We start from the raw sequence: 21,542 nt of genomic DNA, 5'->3' as shown, positions 1-21,542 counted from the left end.
CATTCAACAAAGCGCGAAACCCTCTGGATTATGATTTCAATGATATCACCACAAAGCCTTCAGCTCCCTTGGAAGGACTTCCAGAGCACCTTAGCATCACAGATACCAGTCTTCAACCAATTCAATTCACTCTACATGACACCAAGAAATGGTTGAAAGCAACAGGTACTGCAATGGTGATGTACCCTGACAACATTCTGGAAACAGTACTAAAGACCTGTGATCCAGAATAGTTGTGCCCCTAGCCAAGTGTTGCAGTAAAGCTACAACACTGGCACCTATCCAATAACGTGAAGAATTACTTAGCACGTTCTGTGCATAAAAAGCAGAACAAACCCAACCTGGCCATTTACCATCCCCATCAGTCGACTCTGCAACATCTGAAAAGTAATGGAAGGAGTCATCAACAGTACTATCAAACAGCACTTTTAAAAGAGTGACTTGCTCAATGACACTCAGTTTGAGTTCTGTCACAAACTAAGTTTAAACTCTATCCCTCTTGGCTCCTGACTATATTCCAACTTTGGTCCAATTATGCACAAAACAGCTGATTTCTAGAGATGAGGTAAGAATGAGTTCCTTGTCATTTAGGCTGTGTTTGACTGAATGTATTAGCACCAAGGATGTCTAACAAAGCTGGAGTTACAGGGAGTCACGAGGAAACTGCTCTGCCAGCTGGAGTCATACCTAGCACAAAGGAAAACTGTTGTTGTTGTTGAATGTCAGTTATCTCAGTCCAAACACATCTCTGAAGAAGATCCCTATGGTGGTGTCCTTGGCCGAATCATCTTCAGTTGCTTCATTGATGACCTTCCCCCCATCATAAAATTAGTAGCGGAGATGTTCGATGATGACTGCAAAATGTTAAGCACTATTTGTGACTCCTCAGACACTGAAGATGTCCAAGTCCAAATTCAGCAAGACCCGGGCAATGTCTAGTTTTGGGCTGATTAGCAGCAAGTAACATACATGCCACCTAACTGCGGGGCAATGATCATCTCTATTGAAAGACATTCTAACCAATAGCATTGATGTGACTGAATTCCCACGATCAACATAATGGTAAGTTCTAATGATTGACCACAGGATTCTGAGTATGAATTTATGATTGCTTATTCAAGCAAACCCAGAGAAAGAATGTCCCCTATTAATTAGAATAAACTTTACTGAATGCAAGAAATTCAGCACTTACATACATCTTTAGTCACATTCTGTTATTTAAATTCCAACCTTATCAGTACATAGCTATACTAAGAACAGTTGTCTCCAGTCTTAGTTACGTATATTCCTTTGCCCAAACCAAGACCCTTATCTTGTGGTAGCTTGGCTGTCCTTGGCACCATTTGCTTCAATCTTTATCTGTTTATTCTATCCTCTCCATCTGTCTCCTAACTAGTTAAGTCTTTATGGTTCCCAAGGCCTGTCTGGAACATTCCTGCAGCTCTCAGCCTTAATAGAGTACAAAGTTCATGTGGAGAATTCTCCAGTTTTAACTTTACTGTGTAAATAGAAATCTCTAATTAACTCTTACTGTCTCATGAACTCTTATATCATTGACCAGGAACTGAACTAGACTAATCATATAAATGCTATAACTACCAGAACAAGTCAGAGGAAATCTACATCTAGTAACTCACTGTCTCTCCAATGCTGGTTCACTATTTACAAGGCAGAAGTCAGGAAGGAAATATTCTCCATTTGCCTGGATGAGTGCAGCTCCAAAAGCATTTAAGAAGCTTGATATCATCCAGGACAAAGCAGTCCATCCACCACTTTCGACATTCACTTCCTTTTCTACTAAAACAGATTGGCAACAATGTGTACCATTTAGAAGATGCACTGCAGTAAATCACCAATACTCCTCTTGTAAACATTAAGAACAGCTGATAAATGGGACAACCACGTTCCCTCCAAGTTGCACACTGTTCTGACTTGGAACCATATCACTGTTCTTTCAGTATTCCTTGGTCAAAATTTTGGAATTCCTTTCCTAGCAATGCTATGGATGTCCCCGCAGTCTTAAAGACAACAGTAGATCAAGAAGACAGCTCACCACCACTCATCAGGTCAACTAGGAATAGACAATAATATAAGCCCAGTCAGCTACATACACATCCCATGAATGATGAAAAAACATCATCCGCCAAAATGTTGCTCACTCATTTAAGCTATCTATATCTCTTTACAGAATCCATGTGCCCTCTTCCCAACTTACTTCCCTCTCTACTCTTAGGTAATTAGCAAATTTAGCAATGATACATCCAGTTCCTTCATCCAAGTCATTAGTATAAATTGCAAATAATTACTGACCCAGCAGTGAACCCTGTGGCCTTTTGCTATTTTTTTTATTCATTTGAGGTATGGGTGCTACTGGTCAGGCCAGCAGTAATTGCCCATTCCGAATCACACAGAGATAAGTTAGGCATCAACTATATTATTCTATGTCAGGAGTCACATGTAACGACAGCATTTTCTTCCCTAAGGGGCAGGGCATTAGTGAATCAGATGTGATTTCTGACAATCAACAATTCATCATTAGATCCTTAATTCCAAATATGTTGTTGAATTCAAATTCCACCATCTGCCATGGCAGGATTTGAACCCGGGTCCCTGGAATATTCCCTGGGTCTCTGGATTAACAGTTTAGTGATACTACCACTTGGCCATTGCCTCGCCTACTTATCGTGTTTTACCAACTCTAAAGTGACTCATTAACCCAATCTCTTTTTTTTATTAATTAGCCAAATTTCAATCATGCTGTAATGTTTCCACTACACAGTAAGCTCATATTATATGCAGCAACCTTTGATGTAGCACTTTGTCAAATGCATCCTGGAAATTTAAGTATAGCAGATCCACACGTTCTGCTTTATCCACATTATGTGTTACTTCTTCAAAAAACTCCAATAAACTAGTCAAAATTGACTTTCACAAAACTTTGACTCCACATAGTTACATTGAGATTTTTAAAATACCACACTATACCATTATTAGTAACATTTCCCAGCAGTTTCCCTATATTAGACTAACTGGCCTGTTGTTGCTTGTTTTTTATTGCCATCCAATCTTGGCAAGAGGTATTATATTCATTATTTTCAAATATGATGGGAATGTTCCTGAATGTAGGGAAATATAGAAAATAAGAACCAATGCCGTTATTATTCCAGACACCACTTCAATTAAGATTCTAGGGTGAGGTTCTTCTCAACCTGGGCACTTGTCAACTTTTAAGTCTAATAAATTTCTCAGTAACTTTTTATTGGTGAATGTAATTGCTTTATTTTCTCCCTTCCTTTCATCTTCTGATTCACAATTATTTCTGGTCAGTTATTGCTGTCTTCTACATTGAAGACAGACACAAAATATCTGTGCAATTCATCTGCCAGATCCTTATTTTTCATTATTAGCTCCCCAGACACATTGTCTAGAAGAGTAATATTTACTCTTTTCCTTTTTAAGTGCCTGTGGATACTCTTACTACCTGTTTTATATTTCTAGCTAGCTTTCTATGATGTTCTAATTTTTCTAACCTTTTTAATATTTTATTCACTCTTGTGACTTGCGACTCATCTTTGCAGAATTCTGCACTTTTTCTTTCATGAATCGATGTGTCCTTACCTTGGAGACTTTCTTTCTTACTGGAGTACATATTTTCTGAGTATTTTGAAATATCTCTATAAGTGTTTGTCACTGCATTTCTATGAACCTATAGACCCCCTGCACTGGCTGAGGTTAGGATGACGTTTCCTGCCTTCTCAATCTTGCCTCTTGCATTAGGCATGGAGACCTTCAGGTTAAGCTCATCACCAGTCAGATTTCTATAAAGAGGGAGCATTTCTATGGTTCTCTGAGACTATGGTACCTTTACCTTTCATTGACCTATACCATAAACTAATTTCCCAGTTCACTTTCACCAGCTTTGTTGTTGTGCCTGAATAATTGTCCTCACATCCACTTTTCTGCCTCTCAAACTTTCTAAGATATTCATTAATACTTTGATCACTGCTATCTAGGTGTTCCTTCACTATGAGGTCTTTAATCAAGTTCTGCCACATTACCAATTCCCTATAGCCTGCTTTCTGGTTGACTCTAGAAGTTGTTGGTCTAAGATACTCACCAGAATACTGATCCCAGCATGATTCAGGTGAATGCCATCCCAACCTTACAGCTCCAACATGTTCCAGTGCTGCCAATGCCCTAAGAATCAAAATCCATTTCTCCCAAAGCAATCTTTCAGCCACACATTTAACTCTCTAATCATATTTGTCCTGTCAAATTGCTAATGAATCAGATGATAATCATGAAGTTATTACCTTAAAGGTTCTTCTTTATAATATAGCCGTGAGCTGCACATAATTCCTCAGCTAAAGTCTGCTGAGTGCTCTGCTGAGGCTAGATTCCATTTTGTTTAATGGGGACACATAGCTCATGTTTGCAGTAACTAACTCCATCTCTGTTCAATAAGCCTTCACCTGTCATCGTTTCTCCAAACTTTTTTTCAGAATGCAAGGTGTCCTGGCTTATTGGGCAAATGAACTTTGACACTGTACTGTAGACCTGAGTATTGTTATTTGAAAGCCTGATTAAGGATGCTGATGAACTCCTGGGGCCTTTCTGGGTTAATGATACATTAAATGTTGATCTGAGGACTACTTTCCTTCTTGAAGTGGTAAAGATTCCTTGGCTGAATCCTGACTTTGCTACACACCAGGGAGTAGGTCATTTCACAGTCAGCAAAGCGATAGCTACAAGTGATGAGGACACTATTGAGGGGGATACATCATTTATGATGAGATATAGCTGCTGCCAGTGGTGTGATCTCATTGTCTCTAGGACATCGTGTGCATGGCTTGGTTAGGAAGTAGCTGTTCATCACATAGGGTTCATGGTAAGAGCAAAACTCCAGTGACCTCTGTCCATTTTATTTATCTTGATGACTCCCTGGTGCACTGTGCCTATTGGCCAATCTGCATAGTCAGTACACATAAAAGAGCTTAGAAGGTACAGTCCTTCGTTGCTGGAAATCCCGCTGCCTCTTAGAATTGATCCTTGACATCTGGGGTGGAGGTGCATGCCAGGGCATAGTTGCACATGAGGAGAACTGGCCTGTGCTTGTTCACAAATGAAGAGTCAGAAGTCCATCTGAGCATTTTGTGGGTGTTCAATCATTGTGAATAAAGTGTTTTACAGTGAACCCCATTCCATGTTCATGTATTATGTCTTGGCATTTCTCCTCCTGGAGGGACATGTAGCATTTCTTTTCAGGAATCCACTTTTGAGTGTGCTAGTTAGTAAAACAGCTGAAGATGGTATTAACTACAGCCTTGACCTGTGATGATTACACTGTGATCACCTGAAGTAGAAAATAAACTGTTGGAATTTTCCAGTATTGCTGGTTAACATTAGTGATTAATCAGACCATTCCAAAAATGTTTCTTAGTCATTGACTTGAGATTCGCCACACAGTTTGTTTGGTTATGTTAATGGATCAGACATAAGCATGAGTCACCCCCACCCCCTCCACCCTGCATGTAATCACATTGTAAATGGCACAAAGTGCAGATACAATCAACCAAAATTGTTGGAGCTCACTGAGATGATGGGTGCGATGCCATTGAGATGAGCTGCTTTATTCTAGATGGTGTCTATTTTCTTGAGTTTTGTTGGAGTTGCACCCATCCTGTCAACTGATACGTATTTCATTATATTCCAGACATGAGTTTTGCAAGCATCGGAAAAGCTTTCAGGAATCAAAAGTTGAATCATTCACTATAGTCTCTGACGTGTTCAATCACAAAATCACATCTGACAGTAGGTGTATTGCCAACAGAAGACATTTCCCTACAAGAATCTCAGAGGACATGACAGGCTAGATGGGGAAAGGTTGTTTTCCCTTGAGGGAGAGTTGAGGACTAGAGGACATAATCTCACAGTCAAGGAAACTGCCATCCTTACCTGCTCTGGTGTACATGTGATTCCAGACCCAAATAATGTGACTGACTCTTAACTGGGATTAAGGATGGGCAATAAGTGCTGGCCAAGCCAGTGACACAGGTAGACAGGGCAGTGAAGTAGGCTTTTGGCACGCCTGCCTTCATCAATCAGGGGACTGAGTATAGAAGCTGGGATGTTATGTTGCAGTTATGCAGGACATTAGTGAGGACGCACTTGGAGTATTGTGTTCAGTTTTGGTCACCTTGTTGTAGAAAGGATGTTATTAAACTGGAAATAAGAAGAAATTTACAAAGATGTTGCTTGGATTCAGTGGTCTGAGTTATAGGGAGAAGTTGGACAAGCTAGGAATTTTCTCGTTAGAGCATAGGAGATTGTGCAGAGTCCTTATAGAGGTGTATAAGATCATGGGAGGCATGGATAGGGTGAACGCACTGGGGTTGGGGAATCAAGGATTAGAGGCATCAGATTAAGGTTAGAGGGGAAAGAATAAAAGGGAACCTGAGGGGCAACCTTTTTACACAGAGGATGGTACTCATATGGAATGAGCTGCCAGAGGAAGTGGTTGAGGTGGGTACATTAACAACAAATACATGCATAGAAAAAGATTAGAAGGATATGGGCCAAGTGCAGGGAAAGGGGTTTATCGTGCATGGACATTTTTGTCAGCATGGACCAGTTTGGGCCAAAGGATCTGTCTCCATGTCGCAAGACTCTATGACACTATGATTTTATTCACTTACATCCAGGCTAGATTCTTCTCTCTTCAGTCCTGTTTCTCTGTTTGTTATTGCCTGGTGATGCTACTCAGGCAGTTCCTCTACAACATAAACATCTGAATATTAGACATTCTTCACGCATTTTTGCTTGCTTTCTGGCATTATTTCCTAAGGGCAGAAAAAGAGGATGAGTCTCAACTCAATTGTCAATTAACTGTATTATCAATTTACATTATTCTGGCTAGCGATGAAGGCTCCCTGGTAACATATCCACACTCTTAGTCTTCTGACAACAATGAAAAGTGTTGGGCTGCAATTTGTTGCCATCATGCATGCAAGCCTCATGGTGCAGCTGCTGCTGGGTCTAACTCTTCTCTCATGGGTGTCTGCTCCTTCCCTATCTTAAGAGACATTGCTTGTTGCCCTTAATTTGGCCATACCGTTCTAATGGCACCATCTTACTTACCCTGGCCATTTAGTGGAAATGTGCCCTTTTTGTTTTAGTTTGAATACCACAGCCGCTAGCCTGCAATACAATCTCTGTCCAAATTTCCTTAGACAAGCATGAGGGTCTCTTACAGCTATTGGTGGGGAAGAGCACCTCCAATATTCCCAGAGAGCCTCGGGAAGAACTTGGAGGGAAACAGAGCTCAACCCTGGGCCAGCCTTTCTCTGCTTTGAGGTGTGTGCCAAATGGATGCCCCCATGGTTCATTCTGGAACTCTGATGATCCCTGGGGGTTCAAAGGCAGATTAAAAGCTTGAGATTGGAGGTTTGTTCAGGAGTTGGATTCCTCTCTGCAGCAGTGAAGGTGCTATCATGTAGTCACTGCAGCTATGCCCAGGTGCCTGGAATGCCAACCCAGAGATCCATAATTGATTAGACCAAGTATCTCTACTGCATTTATGAACTGGCTGCTGTGTAGTTACAGTAGGTCAATTGTTACACATGGCTGGCTACTTCCAGGCACTTAGAACCTGCCTGGGCATGAATAAGTGTATCTGATAATAGATATGCAGGGCATGTCATCACCAGGAGTCATCCATGTGTGCAGGAGATGGTGATAATGTCACTGACTTAGTAATCTAGAAATCCAGGCTCGTGACCAAGGGACATGGCTTCAAAGCCAATCATCATCTAAAAAAATTCTGGAATTGAAAGCTGGTCATCAAAATGGTGACCATGGTGCTGTCGTCAATTTGTTTTAAAAACCATCTGGTTAATTATTTTCCTTTAGGGGAAGAAAATCTGCTATCTTTACCTAGCCTGGCTTACGTGTGACTCAAGATTTACAACAATATGATCAATTCGTAACCGCCCTGTTTAGCAATTCACTTCAAGTGCATTTAGGGGAATGAAATGTCAACACCCACAAATGATCAAATAACCCCCATATTCCATAAATAAATAAAATAAATAGTGTAGTAAAGAGGGGTCTGGTACCTTGGCAGGTTGATTAATTGAAATGGTTTTGATCACAAGCAGAAAGTTAAATCATTGTTGAGCCTGTAAATTGGTCAGAACCAATAATTCATTCTGCATTGATATGAAAATCAAACAGGTTGCAAAATGCTCCACCAGTTCATTCTTGGTCAAGTTGCACTGTTGCCAAAGACCAAAATTATTTTGTATTTCTGAAAGACTGTAAATTAGACTTTCATTGCCTGCAACTCCAATTACATACCTTCCAAGGAGGGGTGGATGTGTCTAAGCAATTATCATGACTTATCTCCCCCTTACTCTGTGACATTGAGTTAAATGATGCCCGTTTACAAGATGGAAATTTGGTAACTCAGTACAATCAGGGATCCAGTCTGTCTCTGTGTCTCACCAAGTGATGCATTTAACCATTAAAGTTAAAAATCACACAACACCAGGTTATAGTCCAACAGGTTTATTTGGAAGCACTAGCTTTCGGAGCGCTGCTCCTTCATCAGGTGGTTGTGGACTATAAGATCATAAGACACAGAACTTATAGCAAAAGTTTTTTTTTAACCGTTAAGCCATTTAACCATTAAATTATTGGGGCAACTGTCCAAATTCCTTTTTACATTTTAGATCTGGCTCATCAATTTTTAAGGACATCACTTGAAAGTTGGCAAAGATTTTAAGCTACTTATTTACATAACTGTTACAGTCAAGATCTCATTGAAACAAGTGTGTTAATGAACAACAAGAAATAGTTCTCTGCCTCAGGAAACACAGTTACAATTTAATTTATGTCTACATATGTATTCCATAATTCAACTGTCAGTGGTAGCTTTCAAGTCACAAGTGCAAACTGTGCTCCATGTTGAGTGCAGCATCTTGGCTAATATTTTTGTGGTGCTCTGTCAAGGGTTCTGTTTTTCTGATGGGCTATTATATAAAAGTTTCCTTCCCTGGTGGAGATGATTGACACAGTTGGATTTATACAACAATCAGGCAGCTGTCATTTTTCAGCCCTTCGGTTTCAAAGCACCAGATTTGTGAAATTAGGATTCTGGAACTGCACCATAATGTTGCTAGTTGAGTGACATAAACACTGCACTACATATTCCACACCCCACAGTGCCCATCTATTAAGTGCCAAACTGAAATCCATTTGTCACCTGACTGCAAATCACCTATCCTTTCATGGGCATCATGGTATGGAGCCTCACGGCATGGGAGCTTATACAGTAATTAAGGCCAATTCTGTGATCCATGCTGTTATCTTGTGAGGCTCTAAGTCAAAAGTGAACCCTTGCAAATTTACCTCTGTTGGGGTTCCAGTATGAATCCCTGGAGAAGGCAATTCTCACCATCTATTTGATGTTTTCACATGCATGTTTTTCCATCCTAAATCATTTGAGAATTAATTATGTACAGAAGTGCTTCTCTTTCACAAACATTTCCATGACAGTCCTCCTGCAATATTTATATAGTTCCTCATCAATTGTGTTAAATTGGTGTGATTGCTCGTGCTTTGGATTCTGAGTCAGAAGGTTGTAGGATCAAGCACTTGGCTACCTAATTCAGATTGACACTACGATCCAATGCTGAGGAAGCTATTAAAAGCAGTCCATTTTCTTTCATTAGCAGACTGTTCAGCTTTTGATGGTGTACCTCTGACTTATCCCATCTTTTTCAACAATTTCATTCTAAATCACTTCCGTCAACGCACTTAATTTTAACCTTTTTATCTTTCTCAGTATCGATGCGGTTAATTGTTTGACTAATTAGCCAAGGCATTTTAAAAACCACAAGTTGCAGGTAATGTTACTTCAAAGAACATGAAGTTCACTTTGTTTAAAATAATTTTCTCAAACGAAATTATCAAAAACTCTTGCTTGTGAAAAACAAGGTTTCTGTGCTAATCTGATTTCATAAAGTATTTACCTACAATTACAGCCAATACACAGTAAGAGAATCTCATTAACAAAACTTAAATCAGTAATCTGTGCTTTAATTTATGTTACTAAGTGCTACATTCCACTAGATGAAAACTTATCATTGACTAGAAATAATCATGCAAGAATGTGGAAAATACTACTGACCTGATGACAATTACGTGTATAATATTCTCACAGGATCCCTTTCTGCATTAGTTAATAGTAGCCATTATTTCACAAACAATGTTAACTTAAAGTAACAATAGAGGTAAAAATGTTTATTGATCATGTCTGTGGGAGGATAATAGTTGGCTCCAGTTGCTGATCCAGATGTCTATGAAAGTTTTGATATGTAACTTGCCTATAAGACCAGCAAAGTAATAGAAAGTTGAAATAGGATTTTTCAAAGTACAGGGAAATCTATTGTGGAAATAAATGCTGTTATGTGTATTGTGACTAGGAAGGCTTCCCAACAGGTATACCAAGTGAAAGGCTATGCTGGGGTAGATCTTTTAGTTTAATGCTTCATTAAATGCTTTAGTCATCAAAATAGAAAATGCAAAGATGACACAATCCAGTTCTGCAACTTCCAAGAATTTTAAATATTCTGACATCAATTATTAACTTGTCCCTAAGTGCTTTTATTGTAACTAGACTGAACTTTAAACATTATATACTACTCCAACAGACATAGCTATTCCTTTACTTCCATGGGACTATTATACAGCACTGACTGAGCAATGCAAATGGAGCCGCGCAGCAGCAATTCGGAAGATTTCCCTGTTAATGTATTTTCTGTGACTCCCTGTCAATCCAGAACCCCCGGAGTCCAGGTGTCAGATGGTGACAAGGCTGGGGCCACATTGTTATTCTCAGGTGTCTTTTTGGTTCTAGTGGGCATAACTTTCACAATAATGGGCTGGATTAAATATTATGGCACCAGTGATTTAGAATGGACACAGTTACTAGGACCGATTTTACTTTCTGTGGGGGTCACTTTTGTTCTGATTGCTGTTTGTAAGTTTCGAATGTTAACTTGCAAAACTTGCAAGCAAATTAATGAGAGTGCATTGGAGCCTGAGCAGATGCCATGTGGACAATCATTTGTTTTTACAGGAATTAATCAACCTATAACTTTCCATGGAGCTACTGTTGTACAGTATATTCCGCCTCCATATGCATCTCCTGCCCAGGATGGCATTACCATGAACACAACCTGCTTGCAATCGCTGAACAATGCTCAGAGCACTAATCCAGCTAATGGCAATACCGGAACAAGCCCATGCCCTCCACAGTACTACACCATCTACCCTCTGGATAGCACAGCTTTTGCAGGAGATGACAATTGCCCACCTTACCAAGGACCAGAGCACGAAATAATCAGGTATGTTCTATGTACCATTGCTTATGTTTTAGCTCCCTATAGAAGTCTGTAAAATTTAATGAACTCATGCTGAAGGAGAATTAACATGGCACACAGAGCAAAATTGTTTCAAAATTCCTTTCAAACTACTTCGATCAGTCGAATTAATTTTTAATATATGATATGTAGTGCTTTATGTCAATTGTTTATGTGTAGCGTTTATTTCTGAACACAGGACAACTTTCTGAGACTCACATACCACACTAGCTACAATAGTCCAAACACCTTAGCACAGTAATGTAATAACAATTTTTTTGTTGTGTCATCAGAAATCTTTGGATTTGTAACAGATATTATTAAGGACCACTACTAATTTACCTGTGGAGAATTTATAAAGCCTTTTATTACCTCAAGCATTCTAATGCATTCGTCTACCTAATACTTGCACCAATTAGCCTGTAGATATTGAGCTGGGTCAACAAGGAGGAATGAAAAGAGTATTTATCTGCATTATCCCCCATTCAATATGATAATTGCTGATAACCCAACTCAGTAACCTGTTCCTGATTTCTCCCCATACACCGTGATCCCTAAGAACTGTATCCAACTTCTTCTCGAAATTATACAAAGTTTTGGCCTTGACTACTTATTGTGGCAGAGAATTCCATAAGCTGGATGAATTACTTTGGGGTGAATTCACTGGGTGAAAACATTCTCCGAAATGGCCTATACTACATCCATAGACTGTGACCTCTATTTTCATTGGGAGCATCTATCCCACATTTACCCTGTCTAGTTCTGTTGGAATTTTTGTATGTTTGTATGAGTTTATGTTTCTCTCTTCTAAATGCCAGTAAATACAATCCTTACCAAGCCTTACGGCCAGTCCTGCCACCCCAAATTGTCACCTTTTCGGATAATATTGAAATAAACATTACATTGGGAAAGGCAAGTGGACATTAATAATCACAACATCTTACCTAAATATATACATATGAAGGTTTATTCCCAGACCAATCAACCAAAATGTTTTTTTGGAAAACAACCCTATAATTTCTATCATTGTGTGAGACATTTCTAAAGTCCAAAATAAGTTTTAAACAAAACAAATTCAAATGCTAATCATTTCAAAAGAAAACATATCTTAATTATATTCGTTGATTTTTAGGTGTTCTAAGTACATTAACAATTAATAATTTTATTTGCCTATTTCAAAGTTTTTGAGTATGTGTGGGATATTTCACCCGAGGAATAATTTTGTAAACTTGAGGCAGACTCTATCCAGTTGGCTGACAAAGGAAATTAGATATTGCTTCTATTTCCTAATTTGATGCTCTTAAACTTGAGAATAAAGCTATTATGACTGAACTCTCAAAGAAGAACTTATTACAATAAATCATTAGCCTACAATTAAACTCTAATAATATAACCATGATTCTGTGGAAGGCTCTTAACGTACAATCTCAAACTGTTTGTGGATTAGGAACCCAGGGCCTGGATTAATAACCATGAGAGTTATCATTCCTAATGAAGGGCTTTTGCCCGAAACGTCAACTCTCCTGCTCCTCGGATTCTGCCTGATCTGCTGTGCTTTTCCAGCACCACACTCTTGACTCTAATCTCCAGTATCTGCAGTCCTCACTTTCACCTAATAACCATGAGAACATAAGGTCAAAGCCCACATTGAGAAAACCAGAAGGAAAAAGCTGCTGTCAGTAAAAAATATGTGAATGACTTATGAAATTGTTGGGAAAGCCAAAATGATTCACTGCAGTCCTTTGTAAAAAGAAATTTGCAGTCCTCACCTGGTCTAATTTAAATGTGACTCCAATATGAGGAATTATTGAGGGTAGTTGATGTATACTTCTGTGTTTGGAGAAATTTCACAATTCAAGATTAGATCAGGGAAAAACAGCGGTCTGGGAAAAGCATGTATTAGTTCTTAGACAATCTTCCCTGGCTGGCAGAGAATTGCACATATGAGGGCTGAAGTTAGAATTAATTTACAACAAAATCATGGTCAGAATTTCAGATGAGGCCTTGTCAGACATTTTATAAGATGGAGAGGATTTGATGTTCGAAAAATAGCACATATTGCTGAGCAAACTGAACTTGGCAGTAGAATTCAGTGTTCATTCAAGGGGGAACTGATGTACCAGGGAAGAAATCAGCATTGAGGTTGCAAAGGAGAACATCTATGCAAAGGATAACCAATCAAAATGGAGAAAAGTGCACGAATCACCACATGAGCTAATGTGAAACCAATTTTTTTGCATTCACTGAGGGAAGGGCCATGCTTTAACTCTTGGTCATATTTTTAAAAAGAAATACATTGTATGTTCAGACAAAGAGTAATTTCACCCGTTACTGTACAGTACTAACAAAGTAGTGTTCAAGAATGGTTACAGTCTCAAACCCTTATGGTTCCATAAGAATCTATATGAACATAGGGCAGCACAGTGGCTCAATGGTTAGTGCTGCTGCTTCAAAATGCCAGGGATCCAGGGTCGATTCCAGCCTTGTGCAACTGTCTATGTGGAGTTTGCACATTCTCCTTATGTCTGCCCAGGTTACCTCCGGGTGCTCCAGCTTCCTCCCACAGTCCAAAGATGTGCAGGTTAGGTGAATTGGCCATGGTAAGTTGCCCATAATGTCTAGGGATTTGTAGGTTAGACAGGTGAAATATAGGGGAATGGGTCTGGGTGTGGGTTACTTTTCAGAGAGTCAGTGTGGACCAGTCAGGCCAAATTGGCCTGTTTCCACATTGTAGGAATTCTATGATAAGTGAATAGAACACTGGAATGAGAAATTCACCAAATGGTATCAGTGAATGAAAATCTTACAAAGCTAGCTAAGTGCACTTTATTCACCAAACTGGATGCATACAGTGGATTCTGTCAATTACCGCTGGACTAAGACTCCTGAAAGCTGACTACATTTATTACACGATTTGGGGATTATTGCTTTGGCAGGCTACTCTTTGGCAAGGTGGCCACACCAGAAATGTCTCAAAGTGCAATGCCACATGAACATCATAATAATCCATGAAGTTTTGGAAGAGAAAATTAACCAAAGGCTTGGAGCTGTTTTGGAAGTGCTTCAGAACGCAAGTTTAAAATTGGAACTGGGCATTTTCAAACTAAGAATTATGTTTCAAGGCTACAGGACTTAATAGATTCCATAAAGCCAAAGTTACTAGAGAACCCAAGAACATTGTCAAGCTTCAAAGATTTCTTGGGATGGTGAATCATCTGGGAATGTTCTGCCAACCAAATGTAGAAGTAAATGAACCTTTAAGACAGCTGTTATGCCAGAATCAAAATAATGTTGAAATATTGACCAGGAAATAGTACTTGACAAAATCAAACAACTCCTGATCTCATCAAAATTGTAGCACACTATAGCTGATGCATCTTCAATAGGATTGGGAGCAGCACTGTTTGAGGTGCAGAAAATGGAAAGTGTGGGTCAGACAACAGCCCCGAAATCACTTACAGAGATGGAGATGTGGGCTGATACAATTAGGAACAATGTGAACATGTGAACATTTTTTTAGCTAATACACTTACAATACAACTCCACACCTTGGAGCACAAAGATAACTAGCATCATAGTGCTTCAGCAAAGATACCGTGAGGTCAGGGACATTTACCCAGAACATATTGATACAATTGAACAAGAAAACATGGACTGGACCAGGCTGCTTCTCCTGGCTGTTCATTTGTATTCTCAGCGCTCACTCAATTGAACCTACCTGGATATTCACAACACACCTGCCTACCTCATCATGTTTTTTGCACTTTGGCCTTCATCTCACCGTACTGCTGTATTAACATGTCATTTAGCAAGGATGCAAAACTAGGCAACTTGTCATTTTTGTCAGCAGTTCTCAATCAAGTTAAGGGAAATAGTCCTTAGTCAGGGAATAAAACAGGGACAGCCTCTGATACCAGATCAGAGGCTTGGACATAGTCAGTCAATTACTTAGGATGGTCACAGATGGATCCTCTCCTCATAAAGAGTGAAGACCTGAACACCATCTACTGACCTTCCTGCCCTGTGTGGACTGTTTCCTGAATGAGAGACAGGAAGATAATACAGGAGTGAGTATCACAGCTATTACTCTCAGTGCAGTTGGAGACATGTCTTGGTCAAGTGGGGAGGCAGTGTAAAAGGTGTGCAGGATTAGTGGTGTCAGGAATTGGGATGATGACAGTGAGTGAGGGAAAATGTTGCATACAATAGTGAGAGTGGTCGAGCAAGGGTGTGAAGTGGCTCCAGTAGTAGAGATAGAGTGTGAGGCATCAGAGAGAAGGTGGTGGCATTTAGACTGGCAGAATGGAGAATGTCTTTGATCTACTTCTTGTGGTGCTGGGCATTCTTCCAGATGGCTGAGAATGGGTGGCAACCACATTTCGGGGTGGCATGGTTTGCTATTGTGGCCTTCTCTTGGGGTCCAGGGAAGAATATACCATCTGCTGACCAGGACTTTCAGAGTAAAGAGGCAAGGCAGGCAGTTAATGAGGAGAGTTTGGTAAGATGTGGTGAGAAAACCTGTTGGACCTTGCAGTAAGAAACACTCAAAAAATCTCAGTGAATTTGGCACTTTGGCAAATCAAAATAAGATTTGCCCTGGTGTCTCTAACAATAGTCTGTAGTTTGTAAATGATTCACGTGATTTGCATGTGGATCTAATTTTTATAACTCCATATATTCACTCTACTGTCCCCAAGTGAGTGCTGAAACTGAATGAAGAGTCCAATGGTCAAGACGATATTGAAGATGAACAAAGATTAAATCTTGTACCATTCAGCTGCAGATCATCATCATTACTAACAAAATATCATCATCAGAGTCATTGATGGGTGGGAGATTGAGAACATATACCAATCATTGTATCAGATGCTATAGCCTACTATTGTTGAGCATGACTGTAACAGACTAAAGCAATGTGAAGAAGAGCAAAGAGACATCTAGGCTAGAAATGTTAATGAAAGATACAGATTCAGAGTCACTTGAGTGACAACTCAGGGAGAGGGTGAAATCCACAGAGTGAAGGAATTATTACAGAAAAAAATACATCAGGCTGTACTATAGCAGGAAACTGGGGGTTAATAAGGTGAAATCAGAATGCATTGATATATTTGAACAAGAAAACAGTAAAAAGCAACTTATCAGAAGTTGAAATGGAACAAGAAGGTTCCACAACCAATCAGAGGAGGAACATGCAAATAAAAATATGAAGAGTGCAGAACATCCAAAACCTCAGAATTAAGACCATAACCTCAGAGAGAGTGGTCAGAGAACCATAAAGACTAACATTGTGAAGTCTGAGACTTTGAGAGGAGGGGGCAGTGGAAGATATTCACAAGGGGGATAAATAAATTTGACGTGGGGAAGAGATGCAGCATAATGAGGCATCAGCAGTATGTATAATGATGAAGCTCAACCGAAGTATAGAGAGAATGTATTCATCCACTGAGCTGTAAGTAAAGTGTACATACAGAAAGAACCATGGACTAAAGAAGTAGTTCTGTGGACACTTATTAGAGTTAGACATCAGCCACACACCAAAACAGCAACATGCGTCCGAGTGGTTGTGGCGTACAGAGAAGGTTCTCCCAGACCAGCATTTTCCTTAGCAATAGCCAATAATCCACTAGTATGCCCAATGAGGAGAGATCAAGGAGCTTGCCAGTTGATGGAAAGTGAATATAGCAGAGTACTACAGCAGTGGAGCTAGCAGAATACATGTCTTCAAGAAGCAGGAATATGGGTGATTCAATGTTGTATGGGAAGCCTAATAATAGGGATTCTTTGTAAAATTGATTTATCTATCTCATACGCAAAGGCCACTCGGATACAATGCTCATAAAATATAAGACAAAGTCTTGGGACTGGATTTTATTGGGCATCGTATTCAATTTCTATTAAAACCCCTCCCTATCCAAATCCAACTCCATGAAATCCTGCAAAGTACCAGTTTACAGTTTAACAAAAATGGAATATGATTTATTCACAGTAAGTCAATGGTCCTGATGCAAAATGAAAATCATAATGTTACAAAGTAGAATATTCTCTGTTTTATCATGAAAAAAAGCGTAGAATCTATGCTGCTATTCATTAGTGCTGTGCCTCCAAACTCAATATTTTTTCAAGGTCTAAGGTGGATAATTCTTTACTGAGAAATTAGTATAAATTGAAACCTTATAATTATTTGAGGACTTTTATGCTAATTTATGTAATATTATTAAAATATCTCCACAGGACTGAGGAAAGCCAAGATGAATCAGAAGCCACGTTAACTGTCGATGAAGTTCCTGACAGCATTCCACCCCCTTCTTATGATGAAATCTTTCCCGTAGTGAGTGAGGGTGCAATAGAACGTTAGCACTGTTGAATTTGTCAAGCTACAGTATGTGACTGAAACATGATCATGATTACTGTTCACTTAGCCTAACTTAATTCCCATCCAACTTTCCATTCCATGTTATTGAGAGGTTTATGATATTGCTAACTGTAAACATACAAACATAAATGATTCTTTATAGCATACAATATGGAATAGTGGATACTGTCCTCATGAGCTGTTAAGTCGTTATGGAACATATCTTTTTTCTCATTTGACAAGTAAGTTGGCTATACAATCTAGAAAATACAGATCCTAATACTGAACATGCACCATTTCACTTCCACAATTTCTGAAGCAATCTGAACTTTTTTAGTTGAGTGAAAGAAAAATATTCAATCAGGACTAAGCTGTTATAATGCTGATTTCATGCTGTTCAGGCAGCTACTTCAGAGATAACTTGAATAAATGCCAAATAATTTTGCTCATAAAGTTAGGCAGCACACAAAACATTGTCAAAATGGGTCAGTTAAGATATTATGAATTTTCTTTTACAGGCTAATACTTGGAGATACTATTCAAGCATATAATTGAAGCATGTGATAAACTGCTTTTTTTTACTATTTGTTCATTGGATCTGAACATCACTGGCAAGGTCATTGCTAATGCACATACCTAATTATCATTGAGAAGGTGACTTTCTTGGGCAACTACACTTTGCATGGTGTAGCTAGATCCACAAGTTCTAAGGAACATATTACCAGATTTTGACCCTGCAATGATGAAGGAACAGTGATTTATTTCCAAAGTCAGATGGTGTGTGATTTGGGGAGGAGATTGCAAATGGCAGTGTTCCGTTCACCATTTGTATTTGTTTTTCTAAGTGGGAGAGGTTTGCTAATTGGAAGGAACAGTTGAAGAAGATTTGGTAGATTCTTGCAAAGCAAGTTGTAGCTGGCTGCCCTCTCTACATACTTGACATATGAGAGTGCACATTTCATGGAGTGTATGGAAGCAAATTAAGCAGGCAGCTTTGTCCTGGATATTGTACACATTTCTTGGATAGTTTTGGAGTTGTAATCATCCAGTCAAGTGGGAATAATCAATTGCACTTTTTACTTGTGCATCTAGATGGTGTAAAAGTCTCTGGGAGGTACGGAAATGAGTTATTTGCTGCAGACTTTCTAGCTTCTGACCTCAATGTTTTATGGTCTTTTATGCATTTCTGTGGTCTCAGTATTTCTGTGGCTAATCCAGGTGGATTTTGAACAATAGGGACTCCAAGGGTGTTAATGGTGGGAGACTCGTAATTATAATCTTGTAGAATCTCCAAGAAGGTGTTTAGCTTCTCTCCTGTTGGAGATAGCCAAACCCTTGTTTGACATGAATGCTAATTGTCCAAGCTTAAGTCTGAGGCTTTGCTCAAACCTCAATATTGTTCAGGTCTTGCTGCACACAGGAATGGATCATTTCAGTATTTGAAAAGTTACAAATGTCACTGATGACAGTGTCATTATTAGCGAATGTCTATACTTCTGACCTTGTCATGGAGGAAAGCTCATTCATGATGGTGGTTGGGCCTAGAACATAGCAAGAGGAACTCCTAGGACTGAGATGATTGAATTAGCTTTGAATTAGCTTTATTGTCACATGTACACAAATGAGTACAGTAAAAAGTTTATAAGTCGCCATTTACAGTACCATCTTAGTACAGAGTACCTAGGTACAATCCTTAGACACAGAACAGAGAAATAAAGAAAAAAATGTTACATTACAGCTATACACAGCATAACCACAGGTCAGAAAAAAAAACAAGAAACATAGTTAAAAAGGCAAACATCACAGTGTCTCTCCAAGGCCCTCTGCAGCAAACCAACGCAGGAAACCTCCACATGGTTTGACCACTGTCTGCTGTCACAGTCCTGCTTCAGGCCACTACCCTCACTCCACACTGGTCACCAGCATCCCCGCTCTGGCCACTGGTCACTGACGTCCCCGCTCCAGCCACTGGTCACTGATGTCACCATTCAACACTGGTCTATTAGAGAGAGCTCAAGCAAGCCAGCCTGGAAAGGAACTCTTTGGCTGTGTTTTCTTGGGATTTATCCTGCTCCAAAAATCTCCTTTGTAAGAAGTATTAATCAACTTCTGAAATGTCAGAGAAGACTGAAGCAAAGAAGAAACTTCATAAGAATTTAGGGATCTGCAAGTGTAACAAAATGGACAAGGTTGTGGAACAGGGAAGAAACTACCACAAAAAAATCCCGGGACACAAATCGTTTCAAACCTTCTGCAAACCTTACGACTAACATAGCTGAAAAATGTTGCTTCAATAATTGTTTCCTTTCCTTTTTGCATTATCGGTTTTTGTCATTAATAATATTGATATTAGATCACCAAGTTGCAGAAAGCTAACTTTGTTTTAAGATAATTCAAATATTCACAATGTAAGCATCAGATGCATTTTGGAAAATCTGCAGATAAATGTGCACCAGAGGTGTTGGCATTAATTCAAATGGTAAGAAATGGCTTCATTAATGTGACATCCATTTATTTTGTTCATGATCAAAAAGCACACTTTCTGTAATCCACCGATTGTCCCTTATGTGTTACAATATATGCAAGTATTTTAATTATTGTTTCTGAAACATCCTCCTTTCTGAAATATGTAAACAAAGAGATAGATGCTTTTTTATAATATAAAGCAATGGATTGTATGACCTCAGAGTTATGTTACAGAGAAACCACTGGGATTTTCTGATGGCAATTTTCAATAAAGTATCAGATAATTTACCTTGTAATAGGCTGATACTTTATCATATGGTGCTCCACATAACTTTCTCAATATTGCATTACATAAAAGTATTACTGAAAATATACAGGCAAGTTGAGTGATGTAATTCAGTCTGCAGGATTAGCATGAATGAGTGTATCTACATAACTGACTATCACACCAAGATCACAAAAACATCTGCCTTGGAGATTTGGGGGTTAACATTAAAAAAGGAGAACATCCACTGCACCTGTTACATTTTATTGAGATGTAAATGTGCCAATTACCCACAAGGATGGCTGAAACAATAATGTGGATTATTTATTTGAAGATTAAACTATTTACCATTAATGGTCATTAGGAGCTAAGCGCAATCCATCAGACTTCTATTACAGCTGTTTCAGACTGACTATCAGTCTTGGGACTAACTCATCACATTTTGGATAGGTATATTGTGCCTCCCTCATCCCCAGGAAATGGTGTCAGAACTGAAAAGCTCTAGTCCTCCCATAGACCCCATACAACTTGAGGGGTACTGTGGCTGTGACATCTCCCCAAGCCTGATGCTCCTCATTCTCTGCATTAACCTGCTGCTGTTCCTGGCCTTGTCATCAGTTCTGATAATCCTGAATCCACTCAGGTCTTCCAGGAATGCAGTAACTTTCAGCCCTGGAAGAAGAAGACACTCATCTCTGCACGACCCCATTTAGCAGGACTGCCACGTTCCCTGCCCTGCGGCATTTGGGCCTAATATCGGGTCTCGTGCAGAACAGTCCTGGACTGAAAATGCTTGTCTGGTTGCATGAAACCTTTCAAAAGTGGCGCTGCTGCCAGGAATGCCCATCAATTCTGGGATATCTTGTAGTGGTGAGTTGCTTTGGGTAAGGTGAGTGGTAGAATGGGATAGAATCAGATTACAGGGGTGTAAAAGGGGTTGATAGGTAGTTGAACTTGGGAAGAAAACTGGATCTCACGGAGCTGAAATGTACTATGAAACTCAATAAAACAGACACTTAGACAAAAACAAATCTAA

The 21,542-nt window shown here is 39.3% G+C and overlaps 1 protein-coding gene across 1 annotated transcript; it reads left to right on the top strand.

The window, feature by feature from the left end:
• The first annotated feature begins 10,709 nt into the window (after positions 1-10,709).
• tmem174 (transmembrane protein 174) lies at positions 10,710-20,529 on the top strand. The gene is made up of 2 exons (XM_043721396.1): positions 10,710-11,408; positions 17,655-20,529. Exons 1-2 carry the CDS (start codon positions 10,765-10,767, stop codon positions 17,776-17,778), a joined length of 768 nt encoding a protein of 255 aa, XP_043577331.1. The 5' UTR covers positions 10,710-10,764; the 3' UTR covers positions 17,779-20,529.
• Positions 20,530-21,542: the final 1,013 nt, after the last annotated feature.

This window comes from Chiloscyllium plagiosum, chromosome 2, assembly GCF_004010195.1.
Source record: "Chiloscyllium plagiosum isolate BGI_BamShark_2017 chromosome 2, ASM401019v2, whole genome shotgun sequence".
Taxonomy (NCBI): Eukaryota; Metazoa; Chordata; class Chondrichthyes; order Orectolobiformes; family Hemiscylliidae; genus Chiloscyllium; species Chiloscyllium plagiosum.
This window is presented reverse-complemented; position numbering and strand designations above follow the sequence as displayed.